The sequence below is a fragment of the Sparus aurata genome, chromosome 24, assembly GCF_900880675.1.
Source record: "Sparus aurata chromosome 24, fSpaAur1.1, whole genome shotgun sequence".
NCBI classification, from domain to species: domain Eukaryota; kingdom Metazoa; phylum Chordata; class Actinopteri; order Spariformes; family Sparidae; genus Sparus; species Sparus aurata.
Genome location: NC_044210.1, coordinates 21,772,720 through 21,795,181, shown reverse-complemented (window position 1 = coordinate 21,795,181; position 22,462 = coordinate 21,772,720). Strand labels below are relative to the sequence as shown.

At 48.9% G+C, this 22,462-nt stretch overlaps 3 protein-coding genes across 7 annotated transcripts; all 3 read left to right on the top strand.

Annotated features, from left to right (window-relative positions):
- The first annotated feature begins 291 nt into the window (after positions 1-291).
- xdh (xanthine dehydrogenase) lies at positions 292-11,802 on the top strand. Of its 2 annotated transcripts, XM_030409133.1 has the most exons (34): positions 292-401; positions 1,009-1,066; positions 1,572-1,668; positions 1,840-1,948; positions 2,075-2,201; positions 2,304-2,365; positions 2,538-2,618; positions 2,770-2,850; positions 3,211-3,355; positions 3,470-3,562; positions 3,633-3,784; positions 3,934-4,027; positions 4,721-4,830; positions 4,903-5,087; positions 5,162-5,324; positions 5,764-5,853; positions 5,982-6,151; positions 6,993-7,119; positions 7,195-7,314; positions 7,668-7,764; positions 7,838-7,959; positions 8,045-8,178; positions 8,263-8,350; positions 8,449-8,535; positions 8,613-8,804; positions 8,881-9,026; positions 9,199-9,280; positions 9,358-9,657; positions 9,738-9,790; positions 9,867-9,981; positions 10,713-10,778; positions 10,864-11,052; positions 11,145-11,312; positions 11,464-11,802. In XM_030409133.1, the coding sequence occupies exons 1-34, from the start codon at positions 312-314 to the stop codon at positions 11,512-11,514; spliced, it is 4,044 nt and encodes a 1,347-aa protein (XP_030264993.1). In that variant the 5' UTR covers positions 292-311; the 3' UTR covers positions 11,515-11,802. The 2 variants fall into 2 exon arrangements, with proteins under 2 accessions (XP_030264993.1, XP_030264992.1); XM_030409132.1 differs by having other exon boundaries at positions 6,993-7,314.
- Positions 11,803-11,950: 148 nt separating this feature from the next.
- On the top strand, positions 11,951-18,608 carry LOC115576678 (tetraspanin-7-like). 4 transcript variants are annotated; one of them, XM_030409266.1, is made up of 9 exons: positions 11,951-12,070; positions 13,236-13,374; positions 15,212-15,400; positions 15,609-15,683; positions 15,842-15,937; positions 17,121-17,276; positions 17,366-17,449; positions 18,119-18,190; positions 18,284-18,608. In XM_030409266.1, the coding sequence occupies exons 2-8, from the start codon at positions 13,294-13,296 to the stop codon at positions 18,185-18,187; spliced, it is 750 nt and encodes a 249-aa protein (XP_030265126.1). In that variant the 5' UTR covers positions 11,951-12,070; positions 13,236-13,293; the 3' UTR covers positions 18,188-18,190; positions 18,284-18,608. The 4 variants fall into 4 exon arrangements, with proteins under 4 accessions (XP_030265126.1, XP_030265125.1, XP_030265124.1 ...); XM_030409265.1 differs by having other exon boundaries at positions 13,218-13,374; XM_030409264.1 differs by having other exon boundaries at positions 13,215-13,374.
- A 447-nt stretch (positions 18,609-19,055) lies between these two features.
- On the top strand, positions 19,056-22,335 carry LOC115576692 (mid1-interacting protein 1-B-like). The gene is made up of 2 exons (XM_030409278.1): positions 19,056-19,204; positions 20,330-22,335. Exon 2 carries the CDS (start codon positions 20,558-20,560, stop codon positions 21,020-21,022), a length of 465 nt encoding a protein of 154 aa, XP_030265138.1. The 5' UTR covers positions 19,056-19,204; positions 20,330-20,557; the 3' UTR covers positions 21,023-22,335.
- The last annotated feature ends 127 nt before the right edge of the window (positions 22,336-22,462 follow it).

Below are 22,462 nucleotides of genomic sequence, written 5' to 3'. Positions count from 1 at the left end.
GATCATCTGTGAATGATCAGCCTCAGTACAGTGAGTCTATCTGGGGTCAAAGGTCACAGCTGATACTCACTCAGAGAACACATTGAACTCTCTTCACAAATAATCATTTCTTTGCTGACTGATTGATTGATTGATTGATGTGGGAAGCTTCCAGGTGACTTTGGATCCTGAGCGTCAGACTGGATCTCAGGAGGCTGTCTGGTGTTCTGGGAGGCGGGTCAGTCTGAGGACACGCCTCCCTGCAGAGGATCCCCCTCCGGAGTCCGGATCAGTACAGTCAGACATCCAGAGAGAACCAGACGACCGACACCATGAGGGAGACCAGCATCACCATGGCCGACACCAAGACCCAGCCCGGGTCCACATCAGACGAGCTCATCTTCTTCGTTAATGGGAAGAAGGTAAGAAAATAACTCATTAATAATTAAATCAGCTACTTTTTAAATGGAGTTCTGTACATCTGTGGAAGATTCCCATGATATTCACACGTCTGCTCTGTTTAATATTGACTTTATGTGAACGCACACAAATATTTACCTTCATTAATGTTTGTGCAACACAAGTTACTGATTACTGAGCAGAAGGAGGCAGAACGTGGCCTGAGAGCAGAACATGTGAGGGAATGTGGAACAGAGCGTGAATGTTCCAGTTTAAAGACATTCAAGATATAAAGAAATATAAAGAGAAGTGACTGAAGTGACATCAGACTGAACACAGATCAGTTCAGTCATGAACGGATAATAACTGTGGTCCAGATCCAATCAGCCTTCAGGAGTCGTTGATTAGTCAGAATCAAACTGAAATGATCTCTCAGTGTTCTGTGGTTCTGTTTCTATGTGAAACATCCAGACACACTGAATCTGTGTTGGACCTTCAGCAGCGACAGGTTCTGTATTAGATGGACTCAGGATTCTGTTTGGACCCGGCGGTCCTCATCAGAGACGGGAACAGACCGGACCGACTCTTGATTTAATCATTTATTTACATTTTTTCATTTGTGTTTTTCAGATTGTTGAGAGAAACGCAGATCCAGAGATGACCCTGCTGACGTACCTGAGGAGAAAGTGTAGGCACACACACACACACACACACACACACACACACACACACACACACACACACACACACACACACACACTTCTTGCTGTGTTTGGACTTTAAATGAGTGTTTTTCTGAATGGAGTTTGGTTTATTGGTGTTCTCATAAAAAACCACAACAGGCTGTGAGGTCGTCGACCGTCTGTGAGATAACAACCAGCAGGTCAAAGTCAAAACCCCCCTCAGACCCTGGATCAGATCCTGGATCAGACCCTGGATCAGACCCTGGATCAGACCCTGGATCAGATCCTGGATCAGATCCTGGATCAGACCCTGGATCAGACCCTGGATCAGATCTTAGATCTGACCCTGATGAGTGATGTTAATGTTTGAGTGAACTGCTCCTTTAAATGCCATTTATTGATTTACAGTAAAAACAGACAGTTTAGTCTTTAACAGGACGGCTGGAGATGTTCATGTGTCGCCTCACGCTGTGTGTGTGTGTGTGTGTGTGTGTGTGTGTGTGTGTGAAGTGGGTCTAACAGGCACTAAGCTGGGCTGTGCTGAGGGCGGCTGTGGAGCCTGTACTGTGATGCTGTCCAGATACCAAACACACACCCAACAGCTGATGTATCCTTAAACTGAGTGTGTGTGTGTGTGATCGTGTGTGTGTGTGTGTGTGTGTGTGTGTGTGTGTGTCAGCTGCAGTCATGTGCTCTCATCTGACGTCTGGTGGTAACAAACTGATTTCACAGCTGATTAACTGATTGAATGTCTGAACGCTCTTTAACTCCGGCTCGGTCACTTCTCCGTCAACGCCTGTCTCGCCCCGCTCTGCTCCCTGCACCTGGTCGCCGTGACGACGGTGGAGGGCATCGGCAGCGTGGCGAGGAAACTACATCCTGTGCAGGTAACACACACACACACACGGTGTTAAAGCTGGGTGGACAGGTGTGTGTCCACTAGAGGGCAGCAGAGCTCAGAACCAGCTGAAGAACAGAATCGCGTCCTTGTTCTGATCCTGTTTCTTGTTCAGGAGCGCATCGCCAAGGCTCACGGCTCTCAGTGTGGCTTCTGCACTCCAGGTATCGTCATGTCCATGTACGCTCTGCTCAGGAACAACCCCACACCCAACATGTCCGACGTGGAGGAGGCCTTCCACGGTACTGCCGGAGACGGATCAGCACCGTCGACCAGATGTTCAAACATCAGTTCAGATGGTTAAAGATGTCAGAACACTAAGAAAATGATCTGTTTGTGTTCAGGAAATCTGTGTCGCTGCACCGGATACAGACCCATACTGGAGGGGTACAAGACCTTCACTGTGGTGAGACACACACACACACACACACAGAACCAGAACCAGAACCAGGACCGGGATGAGACCCGACAGTTCAGCAGCAGAAACAAACAGACCAAACAACTCACTCACTGACGACTGGAAACAGGTTTCTGTTGACAGGATGTTGATGTAATCAGATTACACTGTGTGTCTCCAGGAGGGGGGGTGCTGTGGTGGCCGGGGGCGGGACAACGGCTGCTGTATGGCCAATGGGAACGGAGCTGAGACCGACGCTGATGTAAGTGTCACATTATAATATCATATTGTAATGCTCACTCCGGCCACTGGAGGGCGCCGCCTCACAGGAAGTGAACACGTGGTTCTGTACAAACTGAGTCCACAGCGGCGTGTTTCATGTGACCCACTGTAATCTGGATGTTTTCACGCAGGAAGCCACGACTCTGTTCAACACGGCGGACTTCGCGCCCTTTGACCCCACACAGGAAGTCATCTTCCCTCCGGAGCTCATGGTGACGTCACACACGACCCGACGCAGCATCATCACGTAGAAGAAGAGTCCACACTATCATCTGTTAGCCAGTTAGCTCAGTTAAAGAAGATTCACAGCTCAGATATAAAGCCGAGCTTCTCAAACATGAGTTACATTCAGTCAGACTTGATTTTTATTTCTGACGTTCGTTGTGATTTTCTGTCCGTGAATTTATTCAGAAATCTTGAGAATCTTCATGTTTTAACTTTTCTTCAGTGTCAACAGACTCTAGTGACTATTTATGCATCTCCCAAGGCATTCTGGGAACTGTAGTTCAACTGTAGTACAACAAATAATACTGCTAGTTGAAAAGTTGTTGCTTCTCTGTCCTCCCATGTAGTCTCTGACCAAAGGTCAAAGGTCGGGCTCCCTGTGTTTCCGTGGCGACAGGGTGGTGTGGCTGCAGCCCGACAGTCTGGACGAGTTCCTGCGACTGAAGTGGGAACATCCAGAGGCCCGAGTGGTGGTGGGAAACACCGAAGTGGGTCAGTGTGCCCCTCATTCATTCCTTTAATAATCATCTGTAGACTGACTCACCTGTTGACGGACTCACCTGTTGACTGACTCAACTGTTCACGGACTCCCTGCTGTGCTCGTAGGTATCGAGGTGAAGTTTAAGAGCATGGTGTATCCGGTCATCTTGGCCCCGGCCTTCATCCCCGAGCTGAACGCAGTGACTCACACTGCAGACGGTGAGCACAGACACTCTGATAAAACACTCACAACACTTTGATCACGTTACTGAACCTCGTGTGTCTTCAGGCGTCGTGTTCGGGGCGGCGTGCACGCTCAGCCACATGGCGGCGGTGCTGAGGCAGGCGGTGGAGACTCTTCCTCCTCATCAGACTGAAGTCTTCCTCGCTGTCCTGGAACAACTGCGCTGGTTCGCTGGACTGCAGATACGCAACGTGGCGGTGAGTTGACAGTTTATCCCACAGAGCTTCAGTCACTGTGGGGAGCTCAAGAATAAAACAACAAATCATCCTTCGAGCGTCTCTGTGTTTATATTCACCACGTGTTGTGTTCACTGTCTCATGCAACTGTGGTGCTTTTGTGTTTTCAGGCTGTTGGTGGAAATATCATGACAGCGAGCCCCATCTCAGACCTCAACCCTGTGTTCATGGCAGCAGGCTGCAAACTGACAGTGATGGACAAGGGTAACACACACACACACACACACACGTGGTCACACACACACACACACATACACACACACACACACACACACACACATGCTCACACACACACACACACACACACACACACACACACACACACACACACATGCTCACACACACACACACACACACACACACACACAGACACACACACACACACACACACACAGACACACACACACACACACACATACACATGGTCACAGACACACACACACAAACGGTCACACGGTCACACATACTTCTGACTGACTGGATCAGTTTCGTCCTTAAAATCCTCTAAACTGCTCAAATTCTTAATTTCCGTACTTTATTGTGAAGTTCAGTCCAACATGAGTTTCAGTTCCACTGTGTCAGCTGTGTTTCACGGTTCTGTTTCATCTCTTTAAAGTCATGTTTCTGGACACATGATGTAAAGTCATGAACCCGGAGAAGATATGTGTGAAAACTCATTGTCATGGTGCGTTTACTGGCACCATGTGTATCAGGAGGTGTTCAGGTGACCGTTAATCTCAGTGTTGCATCTACAAACAGCTGACTGAGTGTGTCGGCCTGTAAACAGTCGTTATATAAGAACCATGAAACTTTAGCACCGCTAACAGACGTTATGCTATAGCAGCTAACTGTGTTCTGACCTTTGACCCCTCCTCTTCCTGTCTGTCTGTGTGTCAGATGGCCTTCGCGATGTTCAGATGGACGATAGTTTCTTCACAGGCTACAGGAAGACGACTCTGCGCCCGCAGGAAGTTCTTCTGTCCGTCGAGATCCCGCTCAGCAAGAAGGTAGAAACGTGTCACAGATCGGGATCGTCCACGTCTGGACGTATCTCTAATGTTTCTGTTTGTCTTCTTCAGTCTCAGTTCGTCTCCGCCTACAAACAGTCGCCCCGCCGCGAGGATGACATCAGCATCGTTACTGCGGCGATGAGCGTCACCTTCACTCCGGGGTCCGACGTGGTCGAGGACTTGAGGCTGAGCTACGGCGGCATGGCGGCCACTACGGTGCTGGCGAAGAAGACGGCGAACAGACTGCTGGGACGGTAACAGACGCTGATTATATGAGAGAGTAAGAATCACAGGAAGACAGGAAGTCTCACTCTATGATGTCATGCAGGCGGTGGGGGGAGGAGCTACTGCAGGAGGCGTGTTCCTCATTGGCTGAGGAGATGAACCTGGACCCCTCGGTGCCAGGCGGCATGGTGACGTACCGCAGAACTTTGACTCTCAGCCTCTTCTACAAGTTCTACCTGTCGGTGCTGCAGAAGCTCCGAGCGCAGGTCGGTTCTGGTTTCACTCCTGAGGTTCTGTTGTCTGAGGCTGTCGGTGCTGCTCGCTTAAAGTACAACGTATGTTTGTGGATTCAGGATTTAAATCTGTTCTTGGAGAGAATAATTTGTAGCTATAATTAGATTGGACTGAAGTGTTGTATTTATTAAAAATGTTATTACTTAGTTTCTTAAAATCAAAGCTGGTTCTGGAATAATGGGTCAACAGGAACAAACACTCTGTGAGCTCTCCTCCCGTCAGTGAGCGGCTCCAGATCAGATCCAGAATCTGACCCGGGTGTTTGTTCCTCCAGGAGGTCTGGATCTGCAGAAGTGACTCATGTTTCTGAGTGTCTGTAGAATCGAAGGCTTTGATCCAGTTATTATCTCTGAAACATCAACTTTGATTGTTTGGTTTTCACTGAGTCTGTTGTGCTGGTTCACTGTTCAGGGTGTGAATGTGGACGAGGTCCCGTCAGACTGTCTGAGTGCTGCACAGATTTACCATCCGGAGACTCCGTCCAGCGTTCAGGTCTACCAGGTACGACGTCACCTGACAGGCTGTTGTCATGGTGACTGAGATTCACCAAAAGTCTTTGAATTAGCTGGATGTTTTTAGCCTGTTAACAAGGTCACATTCCCAGTTTTAATGTCACACGTGTCCTCCAGGCGGTGCCAGAGGGGCGGAGCCAGGACGATGCGGTGGGCCGTCCCATGATGCACCTGTCTGCTTTGAAGCAGGCGACGGGCGAAGCGATTTACTGCGACGACGTGCCGCTGTATGAGAACGAGCTCTACCTGGCGCTCGTCACCAGCAGCAAAGCACACGCTAAGATCCTGTAAGGCACAACACACACACACACACACACCTGTACCACACACACCTGTACCACACACACCTGTACTACACACACCTGTACTACACACACCTGTGCTACACACACCTGTGCTACACACACCTGTACCACACACCTGTACCACACACCTGTACTACACACACCTGTACTACACACACCTGTGCTACACACACCTGTACCACACACACCTGTACTACACACCTGTACTACACACACCTGTGCTACACACACCTGTGCTACACACACCTGTACCACACACCTGTACTACACACACCTGTGCTACACACACCTGTACCACACACACCTGTACTACACACCTGTACTACACACACCTGTGCTACACACACCTGTGCTACACACACCTGTACCACACACCTGTGCTACACACACCTGTACCACACACACCTGTACTACACACCTGTACTACACACCTGTACTACACACACCTGTGCTACACACACCTGTGCTACACACACCTGTACCACACACCTGTACTACACACACCTGTACCACACACCTGTACTACACACACCTGTGCTACACACACCTGTGCTACACACACCTGTACCACACACCTGTACCACACACCTGTACTACACACACCTGTACCACACACCTGTACTACACACACCTGTACCACACACCTGTACTACACACACCTGTGCTACACACACCTGTACTACACACACCTGTGCTACACACACCTGTACTACACACACCTGTGCTACACACACCTGTGCTACACACACCTGTACTACACACACCTGTGCTACACACACCTGTGCTACACACCTGTCCCGTCTAACCCAGGTGTGTGTCTCAGCTCTGTAGACACCTCTGCAGCAGAGGTTATGCCCGGCGTGGTCTGCTGCGTGTTCGCTGATGACATTCCCGGCAGTAACGCCACCGGACCGATCGCGTACGACGAGACCGTCCTCGCTCAGCACCAGGTGTGTTTCTGTTCGTCTGGCCAATCAGGCGGCTCTGTCAGGTTCAGGCTGATGATGTGTCCCTCCTCTCTGCAGGTGACCTGTGTGGGTCACATCATCGGCGCCGTCGTGGCCGACACTCAACTTCACGCTCAGAGAGCCGCCAAAGCTGTGAGGGTCCAATACGAAGAGCTGCAGCCGGTCGTCACCATCCAGGTGAGACAGGAAACACCTGTACTGCTGAGGACAACACCTGTGTCCATATTTAAGTGTAACATGGTGTTGAGTTACTTGATTTGATATTTATAATATAACCGAAGGGTTTCTATTCTGTACGGTGGCTTTATTATCTAAGAGTTTGTTTTAGACAGAAACAAAAGTCAACAAAGCAATTAAGCTTTCAATCTAAAGCTAATATTAGCATGCTAACATAATGTTGCTGACATGCTAATGCTAATAGTAGAACATACCTAGTTTAGCATTATAAGCACATTGTTATTAGCACTTTATGCTCATTAGACACAGAACTTTGAACTTTACTCACCTGGAAATGAATCCGGTCCCGACAGGAAGCCATCACCGCCCAGTCCTTCTATCAGCCAATCAGAACCATCCAGAAGGGAGACCTGGAGGCGGGCTTTAAACAGGCCGACCACGTCCTGGAGGGTAGGATTGTCTGTGTGATTTCTCCTGATTCCAGCTGATCAGCAGGTATTGATCATGTACTCATCACTGACAGGTGAGATGCACATGGGAGGGCAGGAACATTTCTACCTGGAGACAAACGTCACTCTGGCTGTTCCGGGAGAAGACGGCGAGATGGAGCTCTTCGTTTCTACTCAAGCTGCCTGCAAAACACAGGTAACACTAATCCTGTGTACGCTGCAGGTGCTTCTACTGTACCTGCTGCACATTACAGCAGCTACTGATGCTCTGTCTCCGTCAGTCGCTGGTGGCGAAGGCGTTGGACGTCCCTGCTAACAAGGTGGTGGTCCGGGTGAAGAGGATGGGCGGAGGCTTCGGGGGGAAGGAGAGCCGGACCACCATGTTGTCCACTGTGGTCGCCGTGGCAGCAAACAAGTACGTCTGACCATCACGTCGTATCAGAGCCTCTTATTTTGAAATGAAGTGTGAAAGTTGTGATTTCCTGTGTTGTGCTGTCAGGCTGAACAGGCCCGTGAGGTGCATGTTGGACCGAGACGAGGACATGTTGATCACTGGAGGAAGACACCCGTTCTATGGAAAATACAAGGTGGGAGGTCGCCCCCTGCTGGGAGGGAGGGAGGGAGGGAGGGAGGGTGTTGTAGTTCTTCCTGTCAGTTAGTCATTCTTCTTCTTCTCTTGCTCCAGGTGGGTTACCTGAGCAGCGGTAAGGTCGTGGCTCTGGACGTGTCGTACTACAGTAATGCTGGGAACTCGATGGACCTCTCTCTGTCGGTGAGTCTCGTTAAAACACCGAGTGTTTCTGTCTCTGCTGACGACGTGCTGATGTCATCACCTGTGCGTTCGTTCAGGTCATGGAGCGCGCTCTGTTCCACATGGAGAACTCGTACAGCGTGGCGAACGTACGCGGCCGCGGCTACCTGTGCCGCACCAACCTGCCGTCCAACACGGCCTTCAGGGGCTTCGGAGGCCCACAAGGCATGATGGTGGCTGAGAACTGGATGACGGATGTAGCTCAGAGCCTGGGCCGGCCCGCCGAGGAGGTACGTAGCTGGATGAATAAAGTGACCAACAGCTGATGGATGAGCAGCGTCCAAAGTGTGACTCCTCCCCCTGCAGGTGCGCAGGTTGAACCTGTATGTGGAAGGAGAGTCGACACCCTACAACCAGATCCTGGATCAGTTCACCTTGGACCGCTGCTGGGACGAGTGCCTGTCCCGCTGTGGATACCAGGACCGCAGAGCTGCCGTCGACCTGTACAACAGGTGAACACAATCAATCAATCAATCAATCAATCAATCTTTATTCATATATCGCCACGTACAACAGAAGTCTCCACATGACACATTGAGCCGGTCTAGAACACACTTATGACCCAACACTTCCCCCGTGAGCGTTGAGTTTCAACGAGACTTCTGTGTGTTTTCACTCTGTCAGACAGAACCGGTGGACTAAACGAGGACTCGCCATCGTCCCCACCAAGTTTGGGATCAGCTTCACCGCCGTCTTCCTCAACCAGGTCCGATCACAAAGCAGTGAAGAACAAACAGACGGTGGCGTCGTAGTTCTGTTAGTCATCGTCTCTTTGTGTTCCAGGCCGGCGCGCTGGTCCACATCTACACTGACGGGTCCGTGCTGATGACCCACGGGGGGACGGAGATGGGACAGGGACTCCACACCAAGATGGTCCAGGTTGCCAGCAGGGTTCTGGGTATCCCCTGTTCAAAGATCCACATCTCAGAGACCAGCACCAACACGGTCCCCAACACCAGCCCCACCGCCGCCTCCGCCTCCTCGGACCTCAACGGAGCCGCCGTCCAGAACGCCTGTGAGATCCTCATGAAGCGTCTGGAACCGTACAAGACCAAGAACCCCAAAGGATCATGGGAAGACTGGGTGAGTGTTGATGGAAGCCCTCTCTGATAATTACCTCCTCAGGACAATTAGTGGTTTTATTGATTTTCGGTGTGTTTCAGGTGCGAGCGGCGTATTTCGACAGAGTCAACCTCAGTACGAGTGGCTTTTATAAGTAAGTTCATCGAGTGAGTCTCTGCTGGTGAGTAAAGTTCAGGACTGAGTCTCACAGTTTGCTGTTTATCCATCAGGACTCCAGATCTGGGCTACGACTTTGACACAAACTCAGGCCGAGCGTTCAACTACTTCAGCTACGGAGTGGCGTGTTCAGAGGTGGAGATCGACTGTTTGACCGGAGCTCACAAGGTTCGGACAAACAAATGTTGATAACGGTGTCCCACAAGGATCAGTGTTCAGCTCCCTGTTATTTACAATAATCATGATATCTTAGTTAGAAAACCAGACCTTAGACTCAGTCATTCTGCTTTTGAAGACATTAAAGTCTCTTTTATGACTGTTGGAGCCTGATCGAGGTCTCGTCTCCACAAAGCTCTGTGTCTGTTCACGTCTGTGGGAACCTCCGGGATCTCAGGAGTTTCTGAAACTGGAAACAGGAAGTTAGCTTAAACATATTAGCTCACAGAGTGATAAATGTAATGCAGCTGGATTTATACATTATTTGAAGTGAAAAGGTCGACAGCTTACTTTGGTAGCATGCTAGCAGCATTGTTATTAATATATAGAGTACATGCTAGCAAATGCTTTCCCTAAGATAGCTAATGCTAGTGAAAACTGTTCTTTAGCTAACAAATATCATATTTAGGCTAATGAATTCTATTTGGCACAAAATTATGACACAAAATCGTTCAAATTTCCATTAAGAACTGGAGCGGTTCTGAACTAAAATGACACCAAAATGTCATAAATACTGTTTGCAGCCAGAACCAGCTCACTGTTCTGACTCTTTCTGTTATAATCAAATATAAACATCTGTAAATCATCCACCCAACAACAAGGTTAATCAACAGGTTTTATATTATTTATAAAGTATATTATATCTCTGATTGTTGTACTTATTTATGGTGTTTGTGCTGTAGAACCTCAGCACCACCATCGTGATGGACGTCGGGCATAGCCTGAACCCAGCGATCGACATCGGACAGGTGAGAAGTCCAGGAAAGGTTCAGGTGTGTAGATGTAGCTCCTGTCGCGCCGCCTGAGGTCAACACCTCCTCCGTGTCTCTGCAGGTGGAGGGGGCGTTCATGCAGGGTCTGGGTCTCTACACCCTGGAGGAGCTTCATTACTCGCCCCGCGGCGTCCTCCTCACTCGCGGTCCTGGTACTTATAAGATCCCGGCCTTCGGCGACATTCCGACCCATCTGACTGTCTCGCTGCTCCGCGACGCTCCAAACGAAAAGGCCATCTTTGCCTCCAAGGTGACGCCGCCGCCGCCGCCGCCACACAGAACGCCTTCAACACATTTATTTCTCTTTGAGTTGTTTTCAGTTCAAACATTTTCTCTCTCCAGGCTGTTGGCGAGCCGCCTCTGTTTCTGGCGGCGTCGGTTTTCTATGCCATCAAAGATGCCATCAGCGCCAGCCGGGCGGAGTCTGGCATCAGCGGTCCCTTCAGACTGGACAGCCCCGCCTCCGCCGAGAGGATCCGCAACGCCTGCTGCGACAGATTCACCAAACTGGTACGAGCGCTTGTTCCAAAGTCTGTTTGAATAAATGATGCTGTGTACTGTAATAATACGGATGTCAGTAATCAGAGTGTCAGAAGTTGCAGAACAGATTTTCCGAGAACTAGAACTGAAGTTCAACCTGCCGACTGTTGTTCTGTTGCAGTGTCCTCCTGCAGAGCCCGGTTCCTTCAGCCCCTGGTCCGTTCAAGTGTAGGACGTTCAACCAGAGAGAGAAAACTACAAAACTACAAAGACACCATGAGCCATTTTCTACACGCACAAGTTACTGTCACGGATCAGTTCCTCCCACCGGACATGCTGATGATGCTAACTGGTGCTAGCTTACAGCACACGTTAGCATCACGTGTTGTTTTGCATGATCGAATCGCACACTGTAAAAAATGTTAGATGAACTATTGATGTTGTTGTGGATGAATCGTCAGGTCTGTAATTATCGATCACGGTTCTGTTCTGTGAATACAATAAAAGCTGTAGAAGCAGATTGACTGGACTGTCCCTGTGTGTGGTTCTGGGTGGTTCTGGGTGGTTCTGGGAGCTTCACAGTGAGGTGTGACAGCAGCCGGCCTCCCTGAACATCACGTCTGTGTTGATTGTGTGGTCAGAGTGTGAAGAATGAGGGTCACATGTCTGCAGCAGCGACCACACGGCGTCCTGCACGTCTCAGTCTGAGCACGACGACGCTGCAGCAGCTTCAGGAGGCTGCTGGTTCTGATCCCTGAGACACAGCAGAACCACGACTCACTGGACCGGTAAGTCTTTATTGTGTTTTCATCACAACACGTTAAATTGTACTGGAGTCATGTGTACAACAGCAGGCTGGTTCTGGCCCGTATCCGGCTGCCATGTTTGAATAGTTCTGTGTTTTACTTTGTGACATTAACTGTTAAATGTTCTGTTCTTTGGTTCTGTCACATTCTGCTTTCTCCTGATGTAGTCAGACATTTGGACCAGAACTCTGTTTGTTTGTATTTGTTCTTTTTTGTCACATATTTGTCAGTATTTTCTTTTTTTCTGCACTTTTTTACACCATCTTGGTGAAATAATGTTTGTTCGTGTATAATTTTCAATATAATTTGTGCTTTTTTGTTTTTCTTTTTTTTGTCACATGTTTCTGTCATTTTTGTGAAAGTTTGTCTTCTTCTTCTCACTGATGTTAATTTAAATATTTATATATACCAACATAAATATATATGTATATAAAATAAAGCTCTTCTGTTAAACTGGCTGCTAAGAAAAATATTTAATTGGCATTTAATAAAAATGTTTCCCACGATCAGCCGGTGGAGTCGATAGTTAAGTATTTTAGATTCCTGTGTTTTTATTTTGGTGCCATTTGATTAAATCTTCACACCACAGTGTGTCAGAGGGTCGGGTTCTGACCCGTTTACAGTTCACATTTTTGTAAAGCTTTCATGTTTTATTTTGGGACATTTTGCCATTTTTTGGGCATATTAATATTCACACCACCATTTTTTAAGACTTTTTGTGACATTTTGCAGGTAAATATTTCTATTTCTTCACAATTTTGCCACTTTTTATTTTTATGTTTTTGTCACATGTTTGGCACCACATGTGAACTGGTTCTGGCCCGTGTATGGCTGGCAATTTTGTGAAATGGTTGAATTTGCAATATTTTTGGGCAATTTATTATTTTTGTTTTTAATTTGTATTTTGTATTTAATTTCTCTCTTCTGTCAGTTCTGTCTGGTTCTGTGCTCGAACACCTTCTGTCTCATAACTCTGAAGGTTTTTATGGGTTTATTTTTGGGACATTTGTCTGTTTTTTTTTACACCATTTGTGTTCTGGATCTTTGTCCTGAGTTTGTGTTTGTGTGTTCATAACTTTTGATCGTCGTGTCGAGTTGCAACAAATATCTTTTCATTTCATGACAGCAGGTTTGTTGTGAACTGCAGACAGACGAGCCGTCCGGACCTGAAGGCGTGAAGCGGAGTGGAGTGGGTCAGTCGGGTCATGGCGCCGAGGAGGATGGAAACCAAACCGGTGATCTTCTGCCTGAAGTCACTGCTGCTGCTCTACTGCTTCATCTTCTGGGTGACTGACTGAACCTCGTTTAGCTTTCAGACCAACAGGGTTTATTCTCAGTTTGGAGACAAACAGCTGAAACATGAAGTTCTGTTATTCATTTAATATTATTATTTGTGTTTTATTTCTGCTGTATTTAATCAGAGTTCAGTGACATTTAAACAACATGTTTCATTCATGGAGAGATAAAATAAGATTATACCAAACCAAGATCAGCTGGATCTGATGCTAACAGCTCTCTTAGCCTGGTGCTAACGGCTCTCTTAGCCCGCTGCTAAAGGCTCTCTTAGCCCAGTGCTAACGGCTCTCTTAGCTCGGTGCTAACGGCTCTCTTAGCCCAGTGCTAACGGCTCTCTTAGCTCGGTGCTAACAGCTCTCTCAGCCCGGTGCTAACGGCTCTCTTAGCTCGGTGCTAACGGCTCTCTTAGCCCCGTGCTAACGGCTCTCTTAGCCTGCTGCTAAAGGCTCTCTTAGCCCAGTGCTAACTGCTCTCTTAGCCCGGTGCTAACGGCTGTCTTAGCCTGCTGCTAAAGGCTCTCTTAGCTCGGTGCTAAAGGCTCTCTTAGCCCGGTGCTAACGGCTCTCTCAGCCCGGTGCTAACGGCTCTCTTAGCTCTGTGCTAACGGCTCTCTTAGCCCCGTGCTAACGGCTCTCTTAGCCTGCTGCTAACGGCTCTCTTAGCCCGGTGCTAACGGCTCTCTTAGCCCAGTGCTAACGGCTCTCTTAGCCTGCTGCTAAAGGCTCTCTTAGCCTTCTGCTAAAGGCTCTCTTAGCTCGGTGCTAAAGGCTCTCTTAGCTCGGTGCTAACGGCTCTCTCAGCCCGGTGCTAACGGCTCTCTTAGCTCGGTGCTAACGGCTCTCTTAGCCCCGTGCTAACGGCTCTCTTAGCCTGCTGCTAAAGGCTCTCTTAGCCCGGTGCTAACGGCTCTCTTTGCCCGGTGCTAACGGCTCTCTTAGCCTGCTGCTAAAGGCTCTCTTAGCTCGGTGCTAAAGGCTCTCTTAGCCCGGTGCTAACAGCTCTCTCAGCCCGGTGCTAAAGGCTCTCTTAGCCTGCTGCTAAAGGCTCTCTTAGCTCGGTGCTAACAGCTCTCTTAGCCCGGTGCTAACGGCTCTCTTAGCCTGCTGCTAAAGGCTCTCTTAGCTTGGTGCTAAAGGCTCTCTTAGCCCGGTGCTAACGGCTCTCTCAGCCCGGTGCTAACGGCTCTCTCAGCCCGGTGCTAAAGGCTCTCTCAGCCCGGTGCTAACGGCTCTCTCAGCCCGGTGCTAACGGCTCTCTCAGCCCGGTGCTAAAGGCTCTCTCAGCCCGGTGCTAACGGCTCTCTCAGCCCGGTGCTAAAGGCTATCTTAGCCTGGTGCTAACGGCTCTCTTAGCCCGGTGCTAACGGCTCTCTTAGCCTGCTGCTAAAGGCTCTCTTAGCTCGGTGCTAAAGGCTCTCTTAGCCCGGTGCTAACGGCTCTCTTAGCCCGGTGCTAACGGCTCTCTCAGCCCGGTGCTAACGGCTCTCTCAGCCCGGTGCTAACGGCTCTCTTAGCCCGGTGCAGCTGTACTGTAGGTGCTTTACTGGATAGTTTTTATGTAACTTCACACATCTCCGAGGTAAATATTGCACATTTACTCCACGACAGCTTTAGTAACTAGTTACCAGTTACCATCAGATCACAGCAGTAATCAGAGTACTGTGTGTGGGGTCGACGTGCTGCGAGGACGCCGTCTCTTCCTGTCGCCTGTTTGTCAGTTTGTCAAGTTGCTGTCAGAGCTCATTACAGTCATGTGATGCTGACACACACACACACACACACACACACACACACACAGTCTGTCTGACCTGTAGCCCCTCGCCCTCAGGTGACAGGTGTGGTGCTGCTGTCGGTGGGCTTGTGGTGGAGGTTCATGTTGGGCCCCTACATGCTGCTGATCTCCAATGCCCCCTCAAACGGTCCGTACGTCCTCACCGGCACCGGCGTCGCCATCGTGCTGTTCGGACTGTTCGGCTGCTTCGCCACCTGCAGGGGGCGGCCCTGGATGCTGAAGCTGGTCTGATGCTTCTCTTAAATCAACTCATGTGTTCTTACTCAGATACAGTGCTGTGTTTGATGTTGACAATAACCTGCTGACCTCTGACCTCTGACCCCTGACCCCTGACCTCTGACCCCTGACCTCTGACCCCTGACCCCTGACCCCTGACCTCTGACCCCTGACCCCTGACCTCTGACCCCTGACCTCTGACCTCTGACCCCTGCAGTACGCCGTGTTTCTGTCTCTGGTCTTCATGACGGAACTCATCGCTGGAATCTCTGGATTTATCTTTCGTCACGAGGTCATTTCAGACGACACATTTTTACACGAACGCCACTTTACATACTGACGGCATACTGAGTGTGTGTGTGTGTGGTGTGTGTGTGTGTGTGCGTGTGTGTGTGTGTGTGCGTGTGTGTGTGCGTGTGTGTGTGTGTGTGTGTGTGTGCGTGTGTGTAGATTAAAGGGACGTTCCTCACGACGTTCAGCGACGCAGTGATGCGGTATGACGGACGTGACGACAGGAGTCTGGCTGTGGACGGCGTTCAGCGCAGAGTCAGTGCCTCTTTATCTCTCTCTCTTTATATTCATAATCAATAAGGTAATCAATAACTGTGTTAAGATGATGTCATCACTCTGACTGTGAGAGGATTCTGTCCTGTTAGTTTGACTGAAGGTGATACAGTTTTATGAAAAACTGCATTATTAGTTTCTGCCGCAGGAGGGCAGCAGAGAGTAAGGTCAGTCCACCTTCAGATAATCTACTTCCTGTCTGTTTGTGTCTGTCTCCCTCTCTACCTCCCTACCTGTCTCCCTACCTGTCTCTCTACCTCCCTACCTGTCTCCCTACCTGTCTCCCTACCTGTCTCCCTCTCTACCTCCCTACCTGTCTCCCTTCCTGTCTCCCTACCTGTCTCCCTCTCTACCTCCCTACCTGTCTGCCTACCTGTCTCCCTCCCTACCTGTCTGCCTACCTGTCTCCCTCTCTACCTCCCTACCTGTCTGCCTACCTGTCTGCCTACCTGTCTCCCTCCCTCCCTCCCTGCCTCCCTACCTGTCTCCCTCTCTACCTCCCTACCTGTCTGCCTACCTGTCTCCCTCCCTTCCTCCCTGCCTCCCTACCTGTCTGCCTACCTGTCTCCCTACCTGTCTCCCTACCTGTCTGCCTACTTGTCTCCCTCCCTGTCTCCCTCCCTCCCTCCCTGTCTCCCTACCTGTCTCCCTACCTGTCTCCCTCCTCCCTCCCTGCCTCCCTACCTGTCTCCCTACCTCCCTACTTGTCTCCCTACCTGTCTCCCTACCTGTCTCCCTCCTCCCCACCTGCCTCCCTACCTGTCTGCCTCCCTGTCTCCCTACCTCCCTCCCTGCCTCCCTACCTGTCTCCCTACCTCCCTGCCTCCCTGCCTCCCTACTTGTCTCCCTACCTCCCTACTTGTCTCCCTACCTGTCTCCCTACCTGTCTACCTGTCTCCCTCCCTACTTGTCTCCCTACCTGTCTGCCTACCTGTCTCCCTACCTGTCTCCCTACCTCCCTCCCTGTCTCCCTACCTGTCTCCCTCCCTGTCTCCCTCCCTGTCTCCCTACCTGCCTCCCTACCTGCCTCCCTCCCTGTCTCCCTCCCTGTCTCCCTACCTGTCTCCCTACCTGTCTCCCTACCTCCCTACTTGTCTCCCTCCCTGCCTCCCTACCTGTCTCCCTACCTGTCTCCCTACCTGCCTCCCTACCTGTCTACCTGCAGCTGCAGTGCTGTGGGGTCTATAACTACACCAGCTGGTTCAGCTCTGTGTATTTCCCTCTCGGTGGCGTTCCTGCCAGCTGCTGCGTGACGTTCTCTGACTGCAGCGTGTCCGACCTGAAGAACGCCACTCTGGCTGCTCGCAAAGTCCACAACCAGGTCTGAAACTCACGGATGGCAGGTGAACATCAGGTAAAGTCTTTCTCACCTGGTGGAGAGCAGATGGATTAATGAATCTGCGTCTGCAGGGCTGTTACGAGCTGGTGACGTCCTTCATCGAGAGCAACATGGGAATCATCGCTGGAGTTACCTTCGGCATCGCCTTCTCTCAGGTACAACACCTGGACACACACCTGGACACACACAGCACCTGTACACACACCTGGACACGCACAGCACCTGGACACACGCAGCACCTGTACACACACCTGGACAGACGTCAACTGAACACTACTTAATACCACAGTTGTACTACACTGTAAAAAATTCAGACTTTTTATTTATCCATTTCTTAAATTTTTGCTCAGAATTCTTCTTTTGACATTTTTCTTGAAATTTTTAAACTTTTTTGCTCAAAAGTTTGATATTTTTTCTTAAAATGTCACCATTTTTCTTAAAATATTATTTTTCTTAATCTTTTTTTCTTAAAATTAAATGTTTTTATTCCTTAATTTTTTTTCCTAAAGAGTTATTTTTTTTCTTAAAAAAACGTTTTTTTCTTAAAATATTTTTTCTTTATTTTTTCTTAAAATTAAATTGTTCCCAGAGTTCAAATTTTTGTTGTTGAAATTCCAACTTTTTTCCTCAGACTTGACTTTTTCCCAGAATGCACTGTGTTCGTAGAATCATGACATTTATCTTTAAATTCAACTTTTGTCTTAGAATTCTGAAATTTTTCTTAAAGTCCAACTTGTGTGTCACAACTTGTCAGTTCGTACATTAGCTTTAGCTTTAGCTCGTTGAGGCTCTGTGACATCATGATATGCTGCCTCTCCTCTCAGCTGATAGGAGCGTCTCTGGCCTGCTGCTTGTCTCGCTTCATCAACGCCAACCAGTACGAGATGGTTTGACAGGTAACACACACACACACACACACACACACACATTGTCGTCGTTGTTTTTCATCAGTTCCTGCTGCTTCCTCTTTTCTTTCCTTTCTTTTACAGGAAAAGAGACGACAACACTCGTCACCATGGAGACCCCCCCCCCTTGTATTTATTGTGGTTCTGTGTAGAAACTTGTGGTTCCGTGGTTCTGTGAGTTTCCAGCTTCTTGGCTCTGATGTGTTGATTCTTGTCTGTGAGGCTTCAGGTCAGGAACAATAAATGAAACTGCAGTGAAACATTAATAACAACACAGTGTTTCATGTTTACTGATGTATAGAAGTTCAGACTGAGACTGCAGAGCGACTCCATGACGCTTCAGTCCAAACTGTTCAGTGTGTTTGAGTTGATTTCACTTGATGTCCTGAATAAACGTGTGTGGAGGTCAGACAGTGTTTGATTTATATATATTATTATTATTATTACAGACAGTAACATGTTTACATCCAGGAGCAACATGTTCATATTAATAATGTTTACAGTAGTTAATACCTCATTACTCCATCCTGTTGTATTCACTTAGTTATGTTCTCATTTAAATATTAATATGGTGGATTCAGTGTAAATGATAGAAGTATGACTCATTTCATTTTAAGTTCTTCAATCGTAAAAATGTTAAGTTAAAATATGTCTCATGTTGTCTTTTATTATTAAATGTCATTTGGTATGAAAAAAATCTGAAACAAACAAATGAACAAATAAAAGAACAAATAAATAAAAAATAAAAAAATGCTCCTGAAGGACGTTTGTAAAGTGACGTCATCACTCAGATGGACAGCACGCTCCTACTGTAACATTTTCCAACGTTCGGCGTGACGTCACATGGCCTGTCGGCCTGTGATTGGCTGTGTGCGGAGGTTCGGTCTCTTCCTGACAGTCTCCGCCCACACTCCGGCACACCGCCGCACACCGCCCGGACCTCCGACCCGACCAGACAAGCGGCCCACAGGACCGACAGGACCGAGGAGCAGCGGCCGACACACGGTGAGCTCAGCCGGGACCGGGCGGGGGAGCTAACGGTACCGGAGTCAGGCTCAGTAAGACGGACTGAACGGTACCACTCCCGGGTCACCAGGACAGTTAGACTGTTAGACCAGCGTTAATCCCGTCCAACAGAACCGGAAACAAGCGCACCTTTCCGCTGTTTTCTGACTATGCCGGAACCGAACCACGTGCAGGGGGTTCCATTATCGGACGCGTCCGGACTCCTCTTTATTTTCTCGTGTTTCTGTTCGACCCACATCCGTCAGTCGTGTTACACGTCTCCGTGAGGACGTGATGTCCCCGCGGTGCCTCTCTGGGGGTCCGAACCGGAGGACGGTCACTCTTTAGCCCGGGATGGACCGGCGGCTCGGGGCTGGGTGTGTCCGGTAATGGATGCCGCAGCCAGCAGCCTCCATCCCGGTGGTTTACAGCTAAGCTGCTAAGCTAGCTGCTGATTAGCATCATCTGTCCCACTCGACTCTTTAACTGTTAGCTCTGAGCTACATGTTAGCATCATGCAGCTAACGCTAACTGGAAGTCAAATCATCCACCAGAACACCGTTAGCACCGTTAGCACCGTTAGCTCGTCGGATAATCGTTTAGCTGGTTTAGCCGGCTGATGCTAGCAGACAGAGGCAGCTGGAGACTTCCTGCTTCAGTGTGTGTGTGTGTGTGTGTGTGTGTGTGTGTGTAGCTCTGCTGCTAAAGCTAATCATCTCCAGTGATGACCCTCCATCTTTACACTTGTTACTCACAGGCTGAGATGGATTTACTAAAAGAGTCTTAAATCATCCAAATTGTGAATGGAGTCTGGTGCTGTGTGATGAAATGAACTGTGAGCAGACACCTGAGGCCGACAGCTGTCAGGAAGTTTACCTGTTGGTTCTTGTTGAAGGTAGAAATGAAGAGATACAAGTTATATTTACAGGACAGAGATCAGACATGAGGATCAGATGCTTCTTCATAACAGAGTCTAAAATCACCCAAATGTTGAATGGAGTCTGGTGCTGTGTGATGTAATGAACTGTAAATGTGATCAGCTGATTGAAGTCACAGTCTGTGTTTGTGTCTTCTTCTCTTTGTTGAACTCAGCAGCCTCTCTCTTCTTCTGTGGTTGTGTTTCAGGTGAAGCAGTTGGCTGGCGTCCTCACTGGGACTCTCTGGGTGAAGCAGCAGGTGAAGCGACAGGTGCAGCAGGTGGTCCATGGAGACGTGGTGAGTGCACCTGTGTGACCTGGTCCAGCTCTCAGAGCTCAGGAGCTGGTTAAGACCTGACCCAGGATCTGACTGCAGCCCAGAATAATCCTCTCAGGAGCATTAGCGGGCTAAGTTTGGCCCGACTGTGACGTCACCATGATGCAGATATCTGACTCCTACAACCAGAAGAACTCGCTCTTCAACGCCATGAACCGCTTCATCGGCGCCGTCAACAACATGGACCAGACGGTGATGGTGCCCAGCCTGCTGCGGGACGTCCCGCTGGACGACACCGAGGACGTGAAAGCGGTGACCGCCGCCAACGGCAGTGCCGCCACCAACGGCGCCGCCTACTTCCAGCAGGACGGGGACATGTACAGCTCGTACGTGCTGCTCAAGTCCATCCGCAACGACATCGAGTGGGGCGTCCTGCAGGGCGAGGAGCGGCGGAAGGAGAAGGCGGGCGCGGCCGAGGTGTCGCGGCCGGAGACGCGGGACGACGACCTGGAGAAAGAGTTTCACTTCCACCTGAACGGACTCCACGCGGTTCTGTCCAAACTGACGCACAAGGCCAACACGCTGACGACCCGCTACAAGGAGGAGATCGGCTGCAGGAACTGATGCTCACCTGGACGCCGGGACAGGTGTTCTGACAGCAGCTGCTCATCAGGTCCAGACTAACATCCCTCAGAGTGTTGGTTCTGATGTTGGTTCAGTCCAAAGTCACAGAGACAAAATAAACTAACAAACGACTTCAGCGTGTGTTTTGATATGATCCAGACCTCAGCGACCCGTCAGAGGTTCTGCAGCTGAACTCGGCACCATCGTTCAGATGATTTATTTATTCATGTTCAGGGAGATGAGAAGAACAATCCCGGCTGAACTCTGAACTCGTTCTTTCTGATTAAAAAAGATTTGTTTGTTTTTCAGTAGAATTCTGAATGACCCGTCAGAACCATCTCAACATAACTGAGTCCAGATTTCTGATGTTCTGCTGAGAACGAGTTCTAATAAACAGTGTGATTTAAAACACGACATGAATCTTTCCACACATGTTGCTTTCAGGGAGGAATAAAGAATAAAAGCAGTGAAGTCGCTGCCACGCGGCCGTACACATCACATGAGTTTATTGATCGTGATCAGCTGGTAATGAGACTAATTATTGATCACAAACACTAAAAGATGAAGCTAAAGTTATCCTTCAACATTCAGTAGCAGGTGTCTGATGTTCCGTCTGGATGTATTGGTGTTCGTCTCGACTGGATGAATGTGACGGATGATTTTATGAAATGTTGGTATAATTTGTAGCTGATGTAAAAACATCAGTTTGTGTCAGTAGAAGTGTTGGAGGAACGTTTGTCCTCCGTGTTGCTCTGCTGGATGTTTTCAGGGTTCATGTTCGTCTTTCTGTCGTTCTTCATCTCTGGCTGTAAACTCAACACTGCAAACAGTCGGCTGGTTAAAGTCTGCAGCAGGAAGCAGACACACAGACTGGAGATAACAAGTAACACCGACAAGGTTTAACAACAAGGAGCTCCTCAAACTCTGTCTGTCTCTGTCTGTCTGTCTGTCTGTCTGTCTCTGTCTGTCTGTCTGTCTGTTGCTGTCTGTCTGTCTGTTTCTGTCTGTTGCTGTTTCTGTCTGTCTGTCTGTTTCTGTCTGTCTGTCTGTCTCTGTCTCTGTCTGTCTGTTTCTGTCTGTTGCTGTTTCTGTTTCTAGCTTCTCTGATGATGATTATTAATAACACAGATTAATGAACGATGATACTCGTGTTTCTTTGTGACCCGACGTCTCCTTCAGAACTTCAGCTGCAACATCCTGAATCATAACAACTGGTGGTCGATGACATCATGAGTGTTTGGACCTCTGATTGGACGACTGTGTGTGAAACGATGATGTCACATCGATGCATCGATTAAATGTTTTTAAATGAGTATTCTGGTGTTTTGGTTCATTCTCAGATAAAATACAGATATCAGATAAAATACGATAAGTTACAGATCAAATATGGTTCTTATGTTATTTATTGATCCTATATTGATCATTTATGAACCAAATGAA

Coding starts and splice junctions, on each gene's coding strand:
- LOC115576678 (XM_030409266.1), top strand. CDS start 13,294: ATGGCGCCGAGGAGGATGGAAACCAAACCGGTGATCTTCTGCCTGAAG. Junction 15,684..15,841: donor GATTTATCTTTCGTCACGAG/GTCATTTCAGAC, acceptor GCGTGTGTGTAG/ATTAAAGGGACGTTCCTCAC. Junction 17,450..18,118: donor TCGGCATCGCCTTCTCTCAG/GTACAACACCTG, acceptor CTCTCCTCTCAG/CTGATAGGAGCGTCTCTGGC.
- LOC115576692 (XM_030409278.1), top strand. CDS start 20,558: ATGATGCAGATATCTGACTCCTACAACCAGAAGAACTCGCTCTTCAAC.
- xdh (XM_030409132.1), top strand. CDS start 312: ATGAGGGAGACCAGCATCACCATGGCCGACACCAAGACCCAGCCCGGG. Junction 3,356..3,469: donor GGTGGGAAACACCGAAGTGG/GTCAGTGTGCCC, acceptor CTGTGCTCGTAG/GTATCGAGGTGAAGTTTAAG. Junction 9,982..10,712: donor GTTTGACCGGAGCTCACAAG/GTTCGGACAAAC, acceptor TTTGTGCTGTAG/AACCTCAGCACCACCATCGT.